The 19,223-nt window shown below is 42.7% G+C and overlaps 2 protein-coding genes across 2 annotated transcripts; both read left to right on the forward strand.

The window, feature by feature from the left end:
• The first annotated feature begins 128 nt into the window (after positions 1-128).
• LOC130186589 (tumor necrosis factor ligand superfamily member 14-like) lies at positions 129-2,986 on the forward strand. The gene is made up of 4 exons (XM_056403798.1): positions 129-622; positions 1,835-1,868; positions 1,954-1,995; positions 2,130-2,986. The coding sequence occupies exons 1-4, from the start codon at positions 440-442 to the stop codon at positions 2,513-2,515; spliced, it is 645 nt and encodes a 214-aa protein (XP_056259773.1). The 5' UTR covers positions 129-439; the 3' UTR covers positions 2,516-2,986.
• A 164-nt stretch (positions 2,987-3,150) lies between these two features.
• Positions 3,151-18,934, forward strand: naa25 (N-alpha-acetyltransferase 25, NatB auxiliary subunit). The gene is made up of 24 exons (XM_056404070.1): positions 3,151-3,248; positions 6,179-6,264; positions 7,969-8,107; positions 8,251-8,369; positions 8,524-8,598; positions 8,691-8,798; positions 9,491-9,569; positions 9,920-10,031; positions 10,234-10,323; positions 10,932-11,104; positions 11,200-11,312; positions 11,448-11,655; positions 12,670-12,759; positions 12,852-13,032; positions 13,677-13,776; positions 13,909-14,060; positions 14,176-14,301; positions 14,399-14,642; positions 14,766-14,889; positions 14,980-15,045; positions 15,128-15,225; positions 15,339-15,449; positions 15,584-15,724; positions 16,470-18,934. The coding sequence occupies exons 1-24, from the start codon at positions 3,191-3,193 to the stop codon at positions 16,590-16,592; spliced, it is 2,916 nt and encodes a 971-aa protein (XP_056260045.1). The 5' UTR covers positions 3,151-3,190; the 3' UTR covers positions 16,593-18,934.
• The last annotated feature ends 289 nt before the right edge of the window (positions 18,935-19,223 follow it).

A 19,223-nucleotide genomic window follows, 5' to 3' on the forward strand; every position in this document is an offset into this window, starting at 1 on the left:
AAATAAACCAAAAAGTCTAAAGTGCTTGTTGTAAGGTTTAATCATTAGACCAGATGTGTTGTGCAGATATCTGTAATTCACTTCTGCGTCCTCAAAAAGAACATTTCAGATATCATCATCATTCTTCCTGGAATGACTGATGCAACTTTTGCCTTTTTTATTGAGCTTTCACTTTCAGATATCCAGTTATATTTTTGACCTGCAACAAAATTCACACTAGAAAAAAACCCCCAAATAAATAGAAAACTATAAAACACTGATATCTAACATGTAATTGCAGATGAATTTGATAAAATGTTAAAACAGCTCGTCACGTGAGTCGCCTCCACCGCTGGGTCCACCCATGTTTCTGCTTTTTCACACTTCTCTGTCTCTCACGTCTCGAGTCTCTGTTCGTTCCCACGTCCTCTGACACTTTCTGGAGGACCTCAGTTTCAGGATGAGCCCTGCAGAAGTGACCGAGGAGAAGTTTCTCTCTGTGCATGTGGTGGAGAGCCGACCCGGGCTGGGCCAGTGGCGTGTGGGGGGGGCGCAGACCCTGCTCTTCCTGATGGTGAGCGTGGCGTTGTGTGGCATGGCCGTAGAAGCCTGCTTCATCTACCGTCTCTACCGAGCTGAATCTGTGAGTATCCGCTCGACTTATGCATTTGTACTTGAATATCCTCCTGCACAGATCTAATTACTTGAAGTATAATAAAGATATATTGATTCTATTGAGGTAAAATGTCAAGACAAAAATAACAAAATGCTCAAATTAGTGACACTGGAGGATAAAATGACAACATCAAATATTATGAAAGCTGCACACGTCATGTGTTGCTGATGAGAGCTGCAACATTTACAATACAAGATGGAAATGCAAAGACAGTCACGACTGTTCACACAACTGCAATCAGAATCAATCAGAATCACATTACTTTATTGATCCCCAGTTACAGCTGCTCCCTCAGCAGAGAATAGAGAATATGAAGTAGGTTATAAAGATAAAAGTACATATTTGTACACAAGATAAATATATACATTAAATATAAAAATATGTATTTATACTATAATATATAAAAGAGAAAAAAACTGAAATATGTAAGAATATGAGTTTCAAAATTGCACTTGTCACTTGAACAATAAATAAGTAAATAATGAAGTAATGTCAATGTAATTTCTGCATTTCTCTGAGTCCCGTGCCACCTGTAGGAAACTGCCTGCTCTGCCTTTCTGTCTGTAATCAGTCTGGAAATATCTCCGGTCCAGGAGGGAGTTCAGTGGTGCAGCTTGAAATAATAATAAAGTCATCAGCATATTGTGAGATTCACACTTCACAGAAGCATCAGTTTAAACCAAAGGAGCCTTGAGACAAAAACAAAAGTGACATTCACTCCAATTAAAACTGCTGATGGTGAAAGTATTTGGTTCTCATGGGGAAGAGAGCAGAGCAGAGATGGAGAAGTGCATCAAAGTCTGGGTCATTTATGGAGAACTGCACAGACCAGACTTGATGGTCAGTGATGGTGGATGGTCACTGCGACAGTCATGTAGAAACAAGGGGAGGGTGAAGAACAGGAAGTGGTCTCTGCCCGGTGACATTTTGCTCTTTTTTTTTTTTACCAGAAACACAGACCTGTCCCACTCTGTCATGCAGAAAAATAAAATCACAGGGAAACAAAAAGTGAATCTGAAACACAAATTCAGTTTTATGATGTGGAGAAATTTGGAAAGATCTGCTCACATTTGGAGAGACTGGAGTCTTTTACATCTTATTTTCATAACTTTGCATCTACACACACACACACACACACACACATACACAAGAGGTAAATCACCTTTGTTTGCATTGCAGGCCACCTCAGCGTCGCCCTCTAAGCTCATGGCAGGTATGTCTCAGCACTTTTTATTAATAAATAAATATCTTCAGTTACTGGAGCCACATTAGAGACTCGGTGTCTGCTCCTCACTCAGGTCAGGAAGTTCCTCCCTCCAAACCAGTGGCACATCTGACAGGTGAGACCAGAGATGTTGTCGTATCATTTATCATCGTTTTCAGTGAATTACACAGTATTTATATTCATCAGGTTTTAGCATTATTCATGATGTCTGATGTTGTTGTTGTTGTCTTGTTGTTTGTGTATTTGCAGATGGAACAGATGCAGTTCATGGACAGCAGATCATGGCGTGGAGCATGATCACAGACCCTCTCCTCTATGGAATGAACTACAAAAACAACCGTCTTATCATTCAGACGGAGGGTTATTATTATGTCTATTCAAAGGTTTTCTTCTTAGACAACGGTGTATTTCACCATTCTGTCAGTATGGAGACTCAGAAGTATACTGGGGGAAGTCTGACCCTCCTGCAGTCCAGGAAATACTCCCCAGGGACGCATCAGTCTCGATCCAACAGTTACCTGGGTGGAGTGTTTCGCCTGAACGCAGATGATGCTCTTTACGTGACAGTCAGCAACACCACAAAAATTGAGCGACACGGAGGGTCTGAGAACATCTTTGGTGCATTTATGATATAAAATACCACACTGACCATCATCACCATGAACCTTGCCTCAGTCAAACTTCCCTGAATAAATAAAGGAAGGTACAAAATCTGAAAGTTTAGAGGAACAATAAATAAAATTGGGACAGAAACATTATTGACTCTTCTTTAAATTTAAATTCTTTACGTTTTATATGCTTACTTGTATACTGAATTACACTATACTGAACAGCTTTAATTCTGCTGTATTGATGTACGGTTATGTATACAAAATAATGAAATAAACAGAAAGTCTGTAGGTTTTCTCAAGGCTGTAATAATAATAATAATAATAATAATAATAATAATAATAATGATGATGATATTTTGTGTGCTGATTTGATGATTTAATTATTGCATTTCGTTACTTTTTAGACTTTGTCTCTTATTCTGATGTTAAACACCTTCAAGTGTCACTGTGTATTAAAGGTGCTTTACAAATAAAAATGAACCTGACTAATAATAATCTATTTGTGACCGGGTACTAAGTTTACTTAGGTTGACGGTAATGGAGTATTTTCACAGTGTGGTTTTTACTACATTTACTTCAGTGAGTACTTCCTCCGGTGCTGAGGGGCAGAAAAACGGCCCAGACTAAATCCTTTAATCGCTCCTCGGGGCAGCTCTCAGTGCGCATGTGTGAACATTTACCCAGCAGGTAAACTCCACCATGGCGGCGAGAGGCCATGTGCAGGACCCCAACGACAGGAGACTCAGACCTATATACGGTACGGACTCATTGTGGACTTGTACACGTATGCGTGTTTGGAGGTTTGCTAACCTTTCTCGTGGTCTGTACCGGTGCATGTGTTTGAAGTGGAGGGTGTTGGGAGTCGGAGGGGCAGCGCTGCGGCCCCTCCAGCTCCAACCACGGGTTCTGCTGCCTGCAGCGCCCGATGACAGTGCACCTTAACCGGTCTGTCACCGAGCCCGAGGTAGGACACGACTAACCCGGGCTGGTGTGTGGGTGAAACCGGGTGTCTCCTCGTTAAACCCGCAGACATCCTCGGTGGTTGTTTGTGTGTCCTCCGGTTCGAAGAGTTTCTCGTGCTAACGGTCGCTGTTTGACAGCTAGCCTAGCCTGCTAATGTGTCAGCTAGCCGCGGACATGCTGCAGCCGCTTCCACGCTAAAAAGAAAAGTAGTTTAATTGTGAAATGTGGGTTATTGTGCCTCCGGTTGACAGGTATTTACTTTGTGGTCGGGTGTCCGGGTCCAGTCTGAACCGATAACCACTTTGTTTCCTGATAACTAAATGTAATGCGGTTAGCTTCTAGTTAGCATTAGGCTCATAACAGTTAAAGGACAATGCTTCAAGCTAACTCCTGTACATGAGAGGCGCTAGCCTGCTAGCAAGTTAGCATGGACCTGTTAATAAGCGTTGTACTGTGCTGCTGAATAGTCGAAATAGTGGAGTTTTATTGTCTTTTTGTTTATGAGTAAATGATAGAACTGGTAGGAACCCCGGCTGTTTGACAGCTGCTTTCTACTGTCGAGTAGTGGAGTACAATTTTTGAGGTACTTGTACTTTACTCGAGTATTTCCATTATTTGTCACAGAGGGAAATATTGTAGGGCGGCTACTAATGATTATTATTTTGTTATTAACTAATCTGTCACTTACTTTCTCAATTAATCGTCTTGTCTTTAAAATGACAGAAAGTCGGGGAAACAATGTCCTGAAGCCTTGTTTTAACAACAGTCCAAAATATATGAATAATGAATAAAGTGTCACAGTGAACTGAGAAAAACAACAATGATGAGTTGGAATGGATGTTTGACACTTAAATGGTTTAAATGGTCAATCTGTTATCAAATTAGTTCCTTTCATTAATCCACTAAACTGCACCTGTAACATAAAATACCCAATATAATTTCTCACAGACTAAAGTGACAAATGTCTTGTCCAAATATTTTATATGGTGTGACAAAGAAAAGTATCAAGAAGCAGCAAATTTCTGACATTTTTTGCTTTAAAAAATGACTTAAACGGCTATTCGGTTCTCCAAAACATTGCTGATTAATTTTCTATCGAACGATTGATCAATTAATCGACTAAAAGCTGCAGCTGTATTTGAAAGTAACGAGCAGTAAGTTAAATACTAAAGCATCATCGATTACCCAGCCAGTAAACCAACAGCATATCTCAGGAATCTGTTCTGGAGATTTATCAGTTTTTTTCTTCAAAATAAACTTTAACATTTTATTGAGAGAATAAAAGGTAAAGTAAATAATCACTAGTTCAAGCACATGAACACCTGTCATGGTACAAACCACCTCTGTGTCTCCTTGACCACATGACTCACTGTCAAACATCATGAGAATAAACACCAAATTTCTTAATAAAGATGAAATAAACAAGCAAAGACTGAAACAGCACTGCTCTTCAGATGCTTTACAACTGACTGAAATTCCCAGTTTCTGGTCCTTCTGTTCGTTGCTCCAAGAGAAAGTTTACATTTTAAAAAGTTAGTTTATTTCTGAACTGAGTCCTAACTTATGTTCTATTTCAAAATAAAAATCTCAAGTCATAAAAAAAGAAATTAATCATTAGTAGTAGTCTAACTAGATAACTGAGTGTATTAATACGTAAAGCTGACACCATAACTATATGTGTGTCTGAATGGATGGCAAAGGCTGAAGTATGCGTGTACACACACACACACACACACACACACACACACACACACACACACACACACACACACACTCTGACACCCCAGTTCAGCCTCCTCAGGACAGCTGGTTGCCAAAATTAACCGTGCCAGACAGGACACTGTGATTATGTCATGTCTATTCTCTCTGTTTAAACTGTCATCACAGATCAACCAAAGTTGACGGAAGCCCACAGAAATCTGAGGAACCCGAACGCATCGTTCAGATCCAGGCTTGATAACTTCAGCAGCACTGACGCTGCAGTCATGAATAAAATAGACATTTAACTTAAAACTGACATTAACATTTAATATTGAGAGTTTACTTATTTAGTTTTCAAACTACATTTTGGTTTCACTGCAGCTGCTGAGCTAAAACTTCACGGAAAGGAGAAAAAGTAATTCCTATCAAAAGCTGTTCATTCTCAGTCCGGGTGTGTGTGAAATGCTCTTCAGTTTCAGTCGGTACGAATCAAACAGTGGTGGAGGAATTATTCAGGTCCTTCACACGCTGTAGAAATACTCCATCACACGAACAAGTATCTCAGTATAATCATCAAAATGTACTTCAGGTATCAAAAGAAATGTCCTCTGTGACTGTTTCACTATTATATCATTATATTATTATTATTATTACTGATGCATCAATTAGTATGTGTTAATTACTCGTTTAATCAATCAACAGAAAAGTAATTGGCAACTGTTTTTAACAAACATATTTAACAAACCTAGTGAAACAAAGCCACAGAGGACTTCCTGCCTTTTTTTGTTATTTATCATTGTAAACGACATATTTTTGTGTGTTTGGATTTTGGGTCGAACAAAACCAAACATTTGCACATTTAATGGACTAAATGATTAAATGATTGAAAAAAATAATCAGCAGATTAATCGTTAATGAAAATAATCGTCAGTTTCCGCCCTGCTTTCAAACTCTGGTTATATGCGTGATGCATTCAAGTGGAATATCCTCAATATAACGTTGTTTTCTGTGTGTTTTTCACAGATTACCTTGACAATGGCAACAATAAAATGGCGATACAGCAGGCAGATAAACTGCTGAAGAAACATAAGGACCTGCACTGTGCCAAGGTGGGTGACTCAGGGAAGCGTGGAGTTGTGTTTGTCTTCTCTGCGTGGATCTCACAGGAAGCCCTGTGTGTACAGAGCAGTTACTACTGCCTCACCTACCGCTCCAGCTGTTGTGTAACGCAGTTATAATCTCTCTCTGTACCTCTACACGTGCACACACTTCACCAGACTAAGAAGAGTGCAGCACTGTGCTCAAGGACACTTTGGTGGGGATGAACACATGCTGCAGCTGCAGTGGTCAAAGCTGTGACCTGACGGCTTTAATGACAAACCCACTGCACCGTCACCCGCACCTCAAAACACGTTGACCTCCAAATTAGAGTTTCTGAAATGAGAGTGTTGCTGCAGTAGCTGAAGTCGACCTGAACATCTGTCTCATATTCCTGAAGTAAAAACACTTGTCTCATGTGAAATGTTTGTGGAGCCTCTTTTGTTGAGGACGACATTTCATCCTGCGTTTGTTTCTCTTTCCTCACAATGAAGGTTTGATGAACATAGTGTAAGGTCTACTAAAAGTCAGAGATAATTGTAAAAGGAAATAGATTGAACTTTACCTTTTTTCTTAACCTCTCTGCTTTGTGTCGCTTATATCTGAACTGTGATCAGTTTGACCAAAGATTTTATGGAGATTGTTTCATTTGAATATTTTATATTTCCTGAAGAAGCTTCCCAGTATTTCAAAAGAAGAATGGAAATATTAGACGGAACATATTCTGCAGTAGAAATGTTCGTGGACGTATGTGGAACTGGCAGCGTAGACGGGATCGATCAGCAGAAGTAAAGTTTCTGTTTCATTTGAGAACCAGTTTATTCTCCAAACTCCAGGATGGTTTAAACCATCGCAGGAGCACTTAGTGTTGAAAGCAGCACCTGGGTTTTCATCAGACCACAAAGATTGTGAGCAACTGGATGGAAGTTTTAAAATTTGACAATTTCACTTCTTATCTGAGTTACTCACACAGGAAATTATTCATTTGGAATCAATAATGGGGTTTTTTACACCGCAGAAACTTTCCCAGAGGACCAAGTGCCTTTTGAGCGACTCATGAACTCCACTTGCATTTAACTGAAGACACTAAATTTATTCCTGTGTGAGAGATCCAGCTGCAAAAAAAGTCCCTTACCTACTCATGGTTGAGGAAACATCTGAATGTTTCTGAATTATCAAACTCAGTTTCCACTTCTGCTGCAACCTGCGTGCTGCTTCATTTAAAAAAAGAATAAGGAACTGTTACTGTAGTATCAACATTAGGACGAGGGGTGGACCTTTCTTTGTTATTTATTAACTTAAAAAAGAAGTGATGTTTCTGGCTTCCTGAATTGTTAAAAGAAAGAGAGACTGTGTGGAGAGAGAGAGAGGAAGTGGTGATGTTGGAACAAAAGTGAAGAATAGTCGCAACATTTCAGTCGCTGATTCATTTTTAAACGTTTATGTCACGTTATGTTCTAAAGCAGAAATAATTAACCATTAATTATTAAACAATTAACCATCAAACAGTGTCTGCGTGTCTCCGTCACAGACGGCGGCGTCGGTTCTTAATGTCTCATTGGTCTAATTTGCCTAATAGTCACATTTCTTCAGATGCAGCGAAAAGACAAATGCAGATGCACCAAGAAGAGTTTTGTTTCCTGGTGAAAGAGGCAAGAATCAGTTTTATTCGTGTCTGTTGTTGTGTGTGTAACTCCGTGTTGTTGTCCTCTCAGGTCCTGAAGGCCATCGGCCTCCAGAGGACCGGGAAGCAGGATGAAGCTTTCACTCTGGCCCAGGAAGTGGCCACTCTGGAGCCCACTGACGACAACTCGCTACAAGCTCTGACCATACTGTACAGAGAGATGCATCGTCGTGAGTACACACACACACACACACACACACACACACACACACACACACACACACACACACACTCACACACTCACACTCACACGAAGGCTGGTAATAACAGCGTAATGACTGCATGTTAAAACGTGGCGCCCTGTTGTCGACAGCGGAGTTGGTGACCAAGCTGTATGAAGCTGCAGTGAAGAAGGTCCCGCTCAGCGAGGAGTATCACTCTCACCTCTTCATGGCGTACGCCCGTGTCGGCGAGTACAAGAAGATGCAGCAGGTGAGAACGCTCACGTCCACACTCGCATATGAACATGCAAACACACGTGACTAACAGCTGTGGCTTTTGTGCTCCATTGGTAATTTTTAAAAAGACGGACACTTAATCAGAGTAATGAAGAGGATGTTGACGACTGCGTCTTGGCACTTTACAGGCAGGGATGGCCTTGTATAAAATTGTCCCCAAGAATCCGTATTACTTCTGGTCTGTCATGAGTCTGGTGATGCAGGTATGAGCAGGATTTTTACGACACACACGTTTTACACCCTTTAAACGTCGGAAGTTATTCTGACGTTAATCCTCGTGCTCCGTTTTGTTCAGGCCATCTCAGCACAAGATGAAAAACTGGCCCAGACCATGTTCCTGCCTCTGGCTGAACGCATGGTGGAGAAAATGGTGAAGGAGGAGAAGATCGAAGCAGAAGCAGAGGTGAGTCAGATGTCTGTAGAGAAGTTGTTTGTTGCGCAGTTTTACCGACACCTCTGCAGTTGGATATTTACCGCATGGGCCTGAATGTGAAACGGCTCAGTTTTATAAAAATGGAAGGAAAGAAAAGATTCTTATCTTTTTCACTTCCTCATGACGTTCTGTTACAGCAGCGATTCTTGGCTGGTGCACAGATGATTCAGTCGGTTTCTGCAGACGATTATGACCCATTTCCCTCCGTGGCAGTCCGACACGTCACATGATCTGTCAGAGGCTCCCAGAGGTTAAAGGATAGGTTCACAGGTCCCCCCCCCCCCTCGAAGTACTGTAAAACTGTAAATGAATTTATTAAAATGAGGACTGCAGATTTCATCCTCCGTCTCTTACATTATCTCTTTAACGGCCAGTTTGAACAGGAGGAATAATTAAAATTTAAAATAAACTGTTGAAATTTAGATCTGCATGCCTGACATGAAAAAACTGTGAATCTATCATTTTAAATGATCTTTATAAAACACTAACTGTACAGTGTTACACCTGCGCGCTCTCCAGGCAAAACACAACGTCTGATGAGGTGAAAAACACAAATCTTTACTAATGTAATTTCCAGTCGGTCTCCTTTAATTCTCTAACTACCAGACAAGCAGATACTTCTAGTAACTACATGTGTTTCTGGCTTTTATGTGTCACTGTAGGTGCAGCTGTATTTCATGATCCTGGAGCGCTTGGGAAAGTGTGTAGAGGCTCTGGAGGTGATCAGGGGCCCGCTGGGGGGTAGGTACACATATGATTTCTTCTGTTTCTGTACCTGTAAGGTCTGAGTTGAGCGAGTTCCTTCATGTGTCTCGTTTCTTCACTCAGGGTGTGTCAGTGAGTCATTGATCCCGCATCACGTCCTTTCAGTTAATGTTCTTTTATTTATAAGGACAAAGCTCATGAATCAACATCTCTGTGAATGTGCCAGCGTCAGGCAAGATGTTCTAAAAAAAAACCAATGAAGTGGCAGGTTGATAAAATACTACGTTCACAGAAATACGTTAACGATAAGTAGAAACGTAGCATGGGATGAGACGTGGCGTCCGTTCAGACGCGTCCTCGCCTCACGTTGACGTGTCCTCCCGCAGAGAAGCTGACCAGCGAGCTGCAGAGCAGAGAAAACAAGTGCATGATGCTGTACCAGCGACTACAGCGCTGGCCGGAGTGCAACGCCTTGGCCCACAAGCTGCTGCTCAAGAAGTGAGTATCAGCCGACACTCCCGAGTCTTTACGCCGTGTGCGTTTGGCCTGCGAGGGCGAGGCTCCAGTTACAGTTCACCAAGTTTACATCCTGCGCCAAAAACAAACTAAAATGATCAGTGTTGCTGCACGACCTTAAGACACATGAGAAGAAGCACAGACGGTACACATCAGTAACAAACTGCTGCGCTTCTGTTTCTAGTCCTGATGATTGGCAGTTCTATCCCTCCTACTTTGAATCTCTCTTCCACCTGATGGATCAGTCGTGGAGTCCGCCACAAGAAGGCGAGCAGTGAGTACAAAGCCTTTTTATTTCAGCTTCTTTTATCCTCAAATCTTTGTTTTTTATTGTTATTATAAGAAAGGGTTTACTTTTATTTCTAAAAATGATGTCAACAGATCCCAGCTTTACTAACACAGTAAACGAACATAGAACAGTAGCTTTCATCCTCATTTCCATGTGCCTCATAATAAACGCTCTGATATTACCAGTGGTGTTCAGCTGTTTCGGAAAGTGATGATCAGATATTAACTAAGGGGATTAGTAATTCAGAAAAGATGTTAGCTGTTATAAATACAGACACTGATTCATCTGCAGTAAACTCAGAGAAACTCAGCCTGTAGGTTTGATTACATCCATCCTCACTTTGTGCTCGCAGCAGTGTGCTGGAGTTGGGATGACACGCTGGCTGAGTGATTAGAGCTCATCCCTCAAACACACACCTCACCTGCAGAAATACTCAACCTGCTGAGTCGTCCTTGATTCACCATGAGCTCCTGTGGTGCTGGTCTTTTCTTTAGCGCCAAACTTTTGAGGGCATCAAGTTTTTCTAAACGTATAAATACAATTATTATCCAGCTTTGATCTGCGTCTGTGTGTGTGTGTGTGTGTGTGTCCAGCTGTTCGGAGGGTGCGGTGCACCACACTGTGGCGGAGGTGGTGAGGTTTGTGGAAGAGAGAATCAAGGGGGAGGACGGCAAAGACTCCCGTTCACTCAGAGGCCCGTATTTAGCTCGTCTTGAATTGATTCACAGACTGAGAGAACGAGGCTGTCCAGAAGAAAGCCTGCTGGGTAAAACACACACACTGTAAATCCACCCTTCGCCACGTGCTCCAGCTTTATTGTGTGTGTGTGTGTGTGACAGTTTGTTGTTTGGGTTGAAACAGGTGAGCCTTTAGAGCTGATGGTGCAGTTCTTTGGGAAGTTTGGAGACAAACCGTGCTGCATCACCGACCTAAAAATATACCTGCATCTGCTCGCTCCTGAGCAGCACGTTCAGGTGAGGCCGAGTCACAGCAGCGTTGTTGTTGTTGTTGTTGTTGTTGTTGTTGTTGTTGTTGTTGTTGTTGTTGTTGTTGTTGAGCTGCCGCTTGTGAAGTCTGTTAAACACATTTCTCCCTTTTTACCTTTGTAGTTCATTAACCGTCTGAGTGAAGCGGTGCCACTGGGGGAGCAGGGAGAGGAGGGATTTGCTTTTCCAGAGGACACCAAAGCGCTGCAGAGGCATTTGTGTGTGTGTCAGCTGAGTCGAGCGCTCGGGCTGCATCACGGTCTGGACGTGGACGGGAAACTGCGGCTTATCACGGAGCTCAAGGCTCACTATCGTCACGGGCTCAAGTTCGGTAAGAACATCGTCTCTGTTCGTTCTTAGACCTCGTGGCTTTTCCGTCTGTTCAGGATAATCAGATCACGCGGAGCAGAGAGACGTCAAGTCGTATAAAATCATCCGCACCAGACAGATTTAAGACTTTATTAACAACAAAGTGTGAATGCAAGATGTTTCCGAGTGTTACTCGCTCTCAGCGATCAGAGAAATGGAAATCACCTGTCCGGCACATTCGCTGCAGGGATTTCATCATGGTGGCAGTGAAAAGTCCCTTTAGCAGATTGTTGTTTGTGTTTCCGCCACACCTGGAGAACCGAGCGCCAAATCAAACTGCTGCGTGACTCTGAGGTTTCGATGGATGTGAGACAGGAGAGTGAAGAAGCCAGAAAGGTCACACAGTCTTCTTCACCGTGTTTCTCCTGCTCGCTCCGTCGCTGCTCTCTCTCTCTCATGTTCGCCCGACCTTTTCTCTGCTCTGTTACACATCAACACATTTGCATAAGGAACGAGGCAGAGACAGGGTTTCTTTCTGTCTGGTCACTGAGCTTAAACAGCATCATAAGATTTTAATGTTGCTCTAAACGGCAGTTTTATGCAGCTCAGATGTCGAGGGGCAAGAAGTTCAGCTTCATTTTGACAGATGAGGAAAAGGGATCGGTAGAAAAAGGTTTATATTCTTCAGTTATACTGAACAGAAATATAAATGCAACACTTCCATTTTTCATTAGTTGAAATAAAAGATCTAAAACTTTTTCTACACACACACCCACACAAAGAGTTCATGTCTTAGATTTTGTTCACAAATGTCTTTAAATCGATGTTGGTGAACATTTCTTCTTTGCCAAGATCATCCATCCACCTGACAGGTGTAGCATATCGTTGTATCGTTGGTCACAATAAAAGACCCTTTTAAAATGTGCACTTTTATCACTTTTATTTTGAAAAAAAACAAACATTTAATAGGAACTGAACTGTGGATTTCTGGGGTTCAGGTTCTGATCCATCTGCGACTTGTTTCTCTCTCTCTCAGGGAAGAACTCTCTGAAGACGGAGCTGCAGTTCTCTGATATGTATTGTCTCATGGCAGCTCATGTTTTCATCGACCTGTGGACAGAGACTGGTGAGTGTTTCTCTCTCTGTCTCTCGTATATTCCACATGTTTCTGTGCGTCAGTGATGACGAGTCTCTGAACGTGTCGCTCCGGGTGTTTAGGGGACGAGAACATGGTGTGGCAGGGTTTGGGTCTCCTGCAGGAGGGTCTGTCTCACAGCTCCTCCAACGCCCAGTTCAAGCTGCTGCTCCTGCTCCTCTACTGTCACCTGGGAGCCTTCGAGCCGGTCGTGGACCTGTACTCCAGCTTGGACGCCAAGCACGTCCAGCACGACACCATAGGGTGAGTACATAGGAGTGTTTATAACGAACTTCTCAGAATCCCTCGGAAGAATCACCTCAGAGAACAAAGAGTCATTGATGAAGCTTCCTACACTGACTTTATAAAATGATTTAACGAGTCTTTTCATTAGGCTGTAATTAAACCTTGGCAGGTCACTCGCATGGATTAGAAAAGAAATATAAAGAAGGATCCAAAACTCTTACAACACTTCCTCAAACAATTATATAGTCAATGAAATGGGGAAAAGCAATAAACGTATCTCGCGGCTCCCTCTTTGGTCATTCAAGTAAATTAGGACTTTCTTTTTCTCAGTTAATTTACATGTGAATGAATGAATTATGTCGAGAGCTGTGTGAGTGATCGGAGTTTTATTTATCAGTGGTGACAGAATAATGATAAGCTGCTTCTTCCCTGTTTTCCATAAAGCTGTGAGAGCCTTTAGTTTCGCATCCTGCAAAATATCCGTCAAAAAGAGGTGATTAAAACACGAACATCTCCTCTGCTCTGAATGCTTTTTATTTATGGACCTAAAATGCCTTAAAGAGCCAGTTGTGTCCAGCTCAGACCGACTTCCTGCTCTGAGATGCTCGATAAATACGAGCCCAGACCAACATGCGCTCTTACCACTTCCTTTTCATTCCCAGGTTTCTGTTAACGCGTTATGCTGAGTCATTGGGTCAGTTCGCTGCAGCCTCCCAGTCCTGTAATTTCTCCCTCAGGTTTTTCCACTCCAACCAGAAAGATGTAAGTTTATCCCACTTCTTTATTAGATTTCTGAGACACGTGAACTCTGGTTCTCACATTACCTTGTTAATTCATCTTTATCCTTTAATTTATTTCTCTCTTCCTCCTCCTCCTCCCTCTTTCCTCCTCCAGACCTCAGAGTATATCATCCAGGCGTACAAGTATGGTGCGTTTGAGAAAATCCCAGAGTTCATCGCTCTCAGGAACAGGTTGAACCAATCGCTGCACTTTGCTCAAGTCCGCACTGAGAGGATGCTGCTGGACCTGTTCCTTGAGGCTGATATGTGAGAATATTATAACACACACTGAAGTGTAACGATTGAAACCTGTGGAGCTGAATCTCTCACTCACATGTCGTCTTCTTTTTATTTTTTTATTTTTTTTTTATGCGTCTTCCAGTGTGTTGAGTCTGGAGGAAAGTGTGAAGGCCATGTCTTTGTCTGCAGAGGAGGACGACATCCCCTGGGATAACATGAGGGACAACAGAGACCTAACGGTTTTTACCAGCTGGGACCCTAAAGAGAGGTAAAGAATCACTGAACGCAGAGACGGAGTCACATGTTTCCCGCTCAGAAGTCCTCGTACCCCAGATCAACCCCCTCCGCCTCTTCCCCCTCCGCAGACAGATAACCGACGAGCACCGGCGTCGGTCTCTAGAGGAGGAGTCCGTCTGGCTGAGGATACGCTCTCTAACGCTTCGCCTCCTCGCCTACTTGGCCGGCATGGGGCACGCGCCCTCGCAGCAGAACTCCGAGACGACCAACGAGAACGGCGTCGGGGACAAGAGCTCGATCCTCAGCAGCCTGCTCGCCCAGCTCCATCAGACTCTGCAGACGGCCGCTCAGATGGCAGAGAAAAGCATACAGGTGCGTACCTGTTCTGGAAACCTCACCTTGCTGTTTCACTCCACATCACCAGTTTACAAAGTAATATCTGCACATGAAACGTGCGGAGTGCGTCGCTGTAATGATGTTATCGTTGCTCTGCAGTATCCATTCCTGGGACCCCCCTCCACCCGCCTGGCCCCAGCTCTGTCCAGTGGGAGCTGCCAGTGTCAGGCTGCGGCCCTCCAGCTGTCTGTCCACCTACAGGAGCTGGAGACTGTGGGACTGGGTAAATTTAAAAGATAAATTGCAGTAACATGAAGCTCAAATATCTTCTCGATGCTTTTACACTCACTTCTCCGTCTTTGCGCCTTCCCAGACGAGTCATCGGAGCTTCAAACCCAGATCTGTAACGGTTTCAAATCATTAGTAGTACAGCTTCAAGGTGAGTGAGCAGCAATAAACAATTGTGATCTTCATCCTGTGTCCTTCGTGCCTCACGTTTCCCTCCGTCTGTCCCTCCACAGAAATACTGAATAAATGCAAAGGAGATGTATTGGAAATGAAAGAGAGCAAATTAAAAACCCGACCCTCCTTATTAGAAAACCTAATCTTCTTTGTTGAGGTGAGACATCGCAGCGTCCACACACACACACACACACACACACACACACACACACACAAACACATTGAATATGTCGTGGTCGTGTTGTAACGTCTCACTGTCGTTCTGCACAGACGGTGTGCATAGTGTTGTGGATGGCTAGTTACTGTGCCAAGATCCTCCGACCTCTCAAGACCAGTCTACAGAAGAAGAAGAAGAAGAAAAAGGATGCAAACACAGCTCTGGTACAGTCCACCACCCCCCCCACCCCTCACCCCCCACCTGTTCTCGTCCTCTGGTACATCCAGGTATATACAGGCTGTAAAAACACAATCTTCTGTTGCTGCCCACTGATGGTTTGTGTGTGTGTGTGTTGCAGCCGGTGGTGGTGTGTGGGTTCCAGGAGCTGTCGGGGAGCTTGCAGGACCTGCTCACCCAGGCTTTGGAGCATATAAAGGGGCAGGAGACTGGCATGACGGCCCTTAAACTAGCCAGTTTAAGCTTGGAAGGATACACACAGGTTAGTGTGCAGTTTCTCTTGTTTTAACATGTTCATAGAAAGACGATCAGAAGCTCCTCAGTTGTTGTTGTTGTTGTTTCCTTCTGATATGGAGAGAAAAATAAAAGCTACACGGAGCAGAATATAAACTTTGAAACACGGAGCTCCTCTGATGTGAACGCTGTTCGCCTCTGGGACACTTCGTCTCTTCTTTCCTTCTGTTTTTGATGTGAAAGTGTTCAATCAAAGTTAGTTTTAGCACATATGAAAACGAAGAGAGGCAAATTCTTACAACTGAGAATCTGAAACCATCAAATGTTCAGCTGATGAATGTGTTTAAAGGGGTCGTCTGTGTTATAGTTATATATTCAGTGTTACTGCAGGAGATTCAGCAGAAAGTGTTTCAGCTGTTTATCTTTCCATTAAAACAAAGTGAAGTTCTGTCTGACCTGTGATACAGTCTGAACTGTAGCTGCGCTTGTGCGTAGGAATACGGTCGTTCAGCGGTTGGGGGAAAAATGTAGTACCAAAGGAAAGTGCTGTTTTGACGGGAAGATAAACCGCTAAAATATATTTTACATGAAGCTTCATTTAAAACGGAGATTTGTTTGACATTTAGGTCACGATTATTCTGTCAGTAACTTACAGAAGCTGAAGTTCTGACCCGCCTGTATCATGACATGTGAAGGTTATGTTGTGTGTGAGATTTGCTGACTCCTCCTCCTCCTCCTCCTCCTCCTCCTCCTCCTCCTCCGGTGTGTTTCAGGAGGAGGCGTCGTTTGCGAAGGCTGCTATGGACAAGGTGCAGAGCAGTTACCTGCGCTCGCTACAGGAGGCGGGAGATCTGCTCAAGAAGAGAGCGGAAACTATAAAGAACCTCAAGATCTGAACGGCACCACGCACCCCAAATTAAGATGACTATACTCCCACCATCAGCCCCCTCCCCTCCCCAGCCCCCCCCACACCACCACCTCTCAGCCCACTAGCTAACCTACGAGTCCCCCCCCCCCCCCCCCCCCCCGACAAACCCAGTCACCTCTGACCCCCCCACCCCCCCGCGTGTTTCTCACTCCGCGTTTGTGAGCTCTCAGTCTGGACCTTTTTTCTTTTTCTTTCACTTCAACACACACCTCTGGAACATTTGCAACTCTTATAGCACATAAGCTTGTAAGTAAACTCATGAATTTATACAGCAGTTACAAAAAAATACAAAAAAATAATAAAAAAAACACACATGCTCCTTTAAAATCAATAGAGCAAATTAGGAAAAAAAAAAGAATAAGCAGTTTTAGATGAACTAATCTAATAAATTATTGTACATAGTAAAGAGCAACTACCACAATTCATTGACTAAATGAGAATATAAGACACAATAAACCACTATACTGTTTGTTGGTCAGTTACGTTTCATCTTTATTCCTCACTTTTGTTTTTGGGTTTTTGTTTTTTTTCCTCCGGTGACTGACAACAATCGAAGTAAAACACAGAGACTCACACACACACGCACACACACACACACACACACACACACTCACACACACACACACACACTTCACTCTGAGGAGGAAAGTTCTTTCAATGTGCTGCTTTTCCAGCTGTTTCTCTCTTTAAAGAGCAAACAGGCACAATTTTCATTAAACTGATGATGCGCTCTGTGGAGACATGGACACCTGGCTACCAGCAGAAAGCCTTCGGATTGAAGTTTCTCATTCAACAATTATTTTTGTCTCGTGTGTGTGTGTTTTTTTTTTTTTTTTTCCTGTGTGTATCTTGTGTGTCGCTTTTGGTATTGAAAGTGAAGCCACCTCTGTAGTCGCAGTATTATAATGAGCAATGTTGGTATGAGTTCAATAACCAGGACATTTTTTTTTTAAAATTTGAATTGTCTGCCACCGTTTCCTTTCCCGTTCCCTTTTCCTCTTTCCTTTCCTTTCCTTTCCTTTCCTTTCCTCTCCCACCAGTAGAAGTGTTGCTTGTGAACACGTCTGTGTGAATGAGGTTGTTCCAGCACAAAGAAGAAAAAATGAATAAATCAGGCATGGATCAAAGAAGCAGAATCCTTTACGACTGGACTGACGATAGATATTTAAGAGACCGTATGTGATTTATTTAAACGTGACTGTTCACCAGATTCCCCCTCGACACACGTGCAACGTCTTAGTAGCAGTGTGATAAATACATCAGTGTGCAACCACTTTATTTCATTCGAGTAAAAAGGAAAAACCCCGATTAGAAATTTGTGTGTGTGTGTGTGTGTGTGTGTGTGTGTGTTTTGACAAAATGACAAATACAAAGGCGCCAATGGACACAATTGGCCGGATGCTAAAGTGTATATTTTGGCACGTGAGTTCTGGTTCAGTCCGGATGATTGAGAGGATTTTGGCGACTTTGACCCAGATCTGATTGTACAGCAGACAGTTATTTTCAGCCAGCGAGCAGTTTTTGTAGGATATTATGTTGGGGGGGGGGGGGGCGGGGGGGGGGGGGCGGCTCTTCCCTTCGGTCGTTAGCAGCTCAAACCCAGAGAGGTGCGTTTCACAGACAGACATTGGACCTAATTGTAAATAAAAGTGGAGGCAGCCTTTTCAAAGAACAGCGTGTGCGAGGACATTAGTGAGTTTTAAGAGCAGCTGCAGTAGATACTATCACATTTGTCCTGTGTTCATGTTTTTTGTCATTCCCACCAACTCTTCCCCCTCTGGGGAAAAGAAAAAAAAAAAAAAAGACTCGTGAACCAAAACAACATCATCAGCTTCAGCGTCTTCTCAGTTTGTGGAAAAAACGATCATCTTCTACTGTTATCAATAACCAGTGAGATATAATGACCCGGAGAGAAAAGGAGGAGATGCTGACAGGTGACTGCCGCCGCTGCAGCTCGTGTGCAGTTGGGTTTTTCTTTTTGTTTTACGGTTTTAACAATTTGGCAGAGCAATGTGAAAATGTGAGGACATGGTGAATCCTCCCCTTCCAGTCAGTCGTGTATATCACATACACATCTGCTAATAAATGCCTTTTTCTTCTTTCTTTCCTTTTTTCTTTTTTTGTTTTTGAATTGTTGAACCCATCTGTTTGAATGGAGAAGATGTCTGTGATCTGACCACATGTGTTGTTGAGGTTCAGAATAATGGTTGACAATCTGGAGTGTCATCTCACCACCCTCTTTTGTTAGAAAATGGAAAACAGAAACACTGGAATGTCAAAGATTTTTTAAATAAAAAAAGGTAAATGTGAGATGTGTCTACCTTTCTTTTCTTTTTCTTTCTTTTCTTAAATCATTAGATAGTTGTTGCTCCCCACAAAGAAATAAAGTTTTGATATCATTTTACTGTAAAAAAAAAAAAAATGTCACCATAATAGTTTTTATAATTGATGGTATGATTAAGTGAAAATACATTGTCATTGAGTGGATAAGATGAACAAGATACGAATGTTTTATTGTATTTTATTATGTGCCTGCAATGCAAAGGTATAATCTGACATGTGCAGACATTGCAGCTGGAGCCGTGTTTAGTGAGGAGGA

This window comes from Seriola aureovittata, chromosome 18 (genome assembly GCF_021018895.1).
Source record: "Seriola aureovittata isolate HTS-2021-v1 ecotype China chromosome 18, ASM2101889v1, whole genome shotgun sequence".
NCBI lineage: Eukaryota > Metazoa > Chordata > Actinopteri > Carangiformes > Carangidae > Seriola > Seriola aureovittata.

Excerpts from the sequence above, each read along its gene's own strand:
- LOC130186589 (XM_056403798.1), top strand. The coding sequence starts at position 440 with ATGAGCCCTGCAGAAGTGACCGAGGAGAAGTTTCTCTCTGTGCATGTG. Across the intron at positions 1,869-1,953 it reads GCCCTCTAAGCTCATGGCAG|GTCAGGAAGTTCCTCCCTCC; the intron begins GTATGTCTCAGC and ends CTCCTCACTCAG. Across the intron at positions 1,996-2,129 it reads ACCAGTGGCACATCTGACAG|ATGGAACAGATGCAGTTCAT; the intron begins GTGAGACCAGAG and ends GTGTATTTGCAG.
- naa25 (XM_056404070.1), top strand. The coding sequence starts at position 3,191 with ATGGCGGCGAGAGGCCATGTGCAGGACCCCAACGACAGGAGACTCAGA. Across the intron at positions 13,033-13,676 it reads GTCCAGCACGACACCATAGG|GTTTCTGTTAACGCGTTATG; the intron begins GTGAGTACATAG and ends TTTCATTCCCAG. Across the intron at positions 14,061-14,175 it reads CTGTTCCTTGAGGCTGATAT|TGTGTTGAGTCTGGAGGAAA; the intron begins GTGAGAATATTA and ends TGCGTCTTCCAG.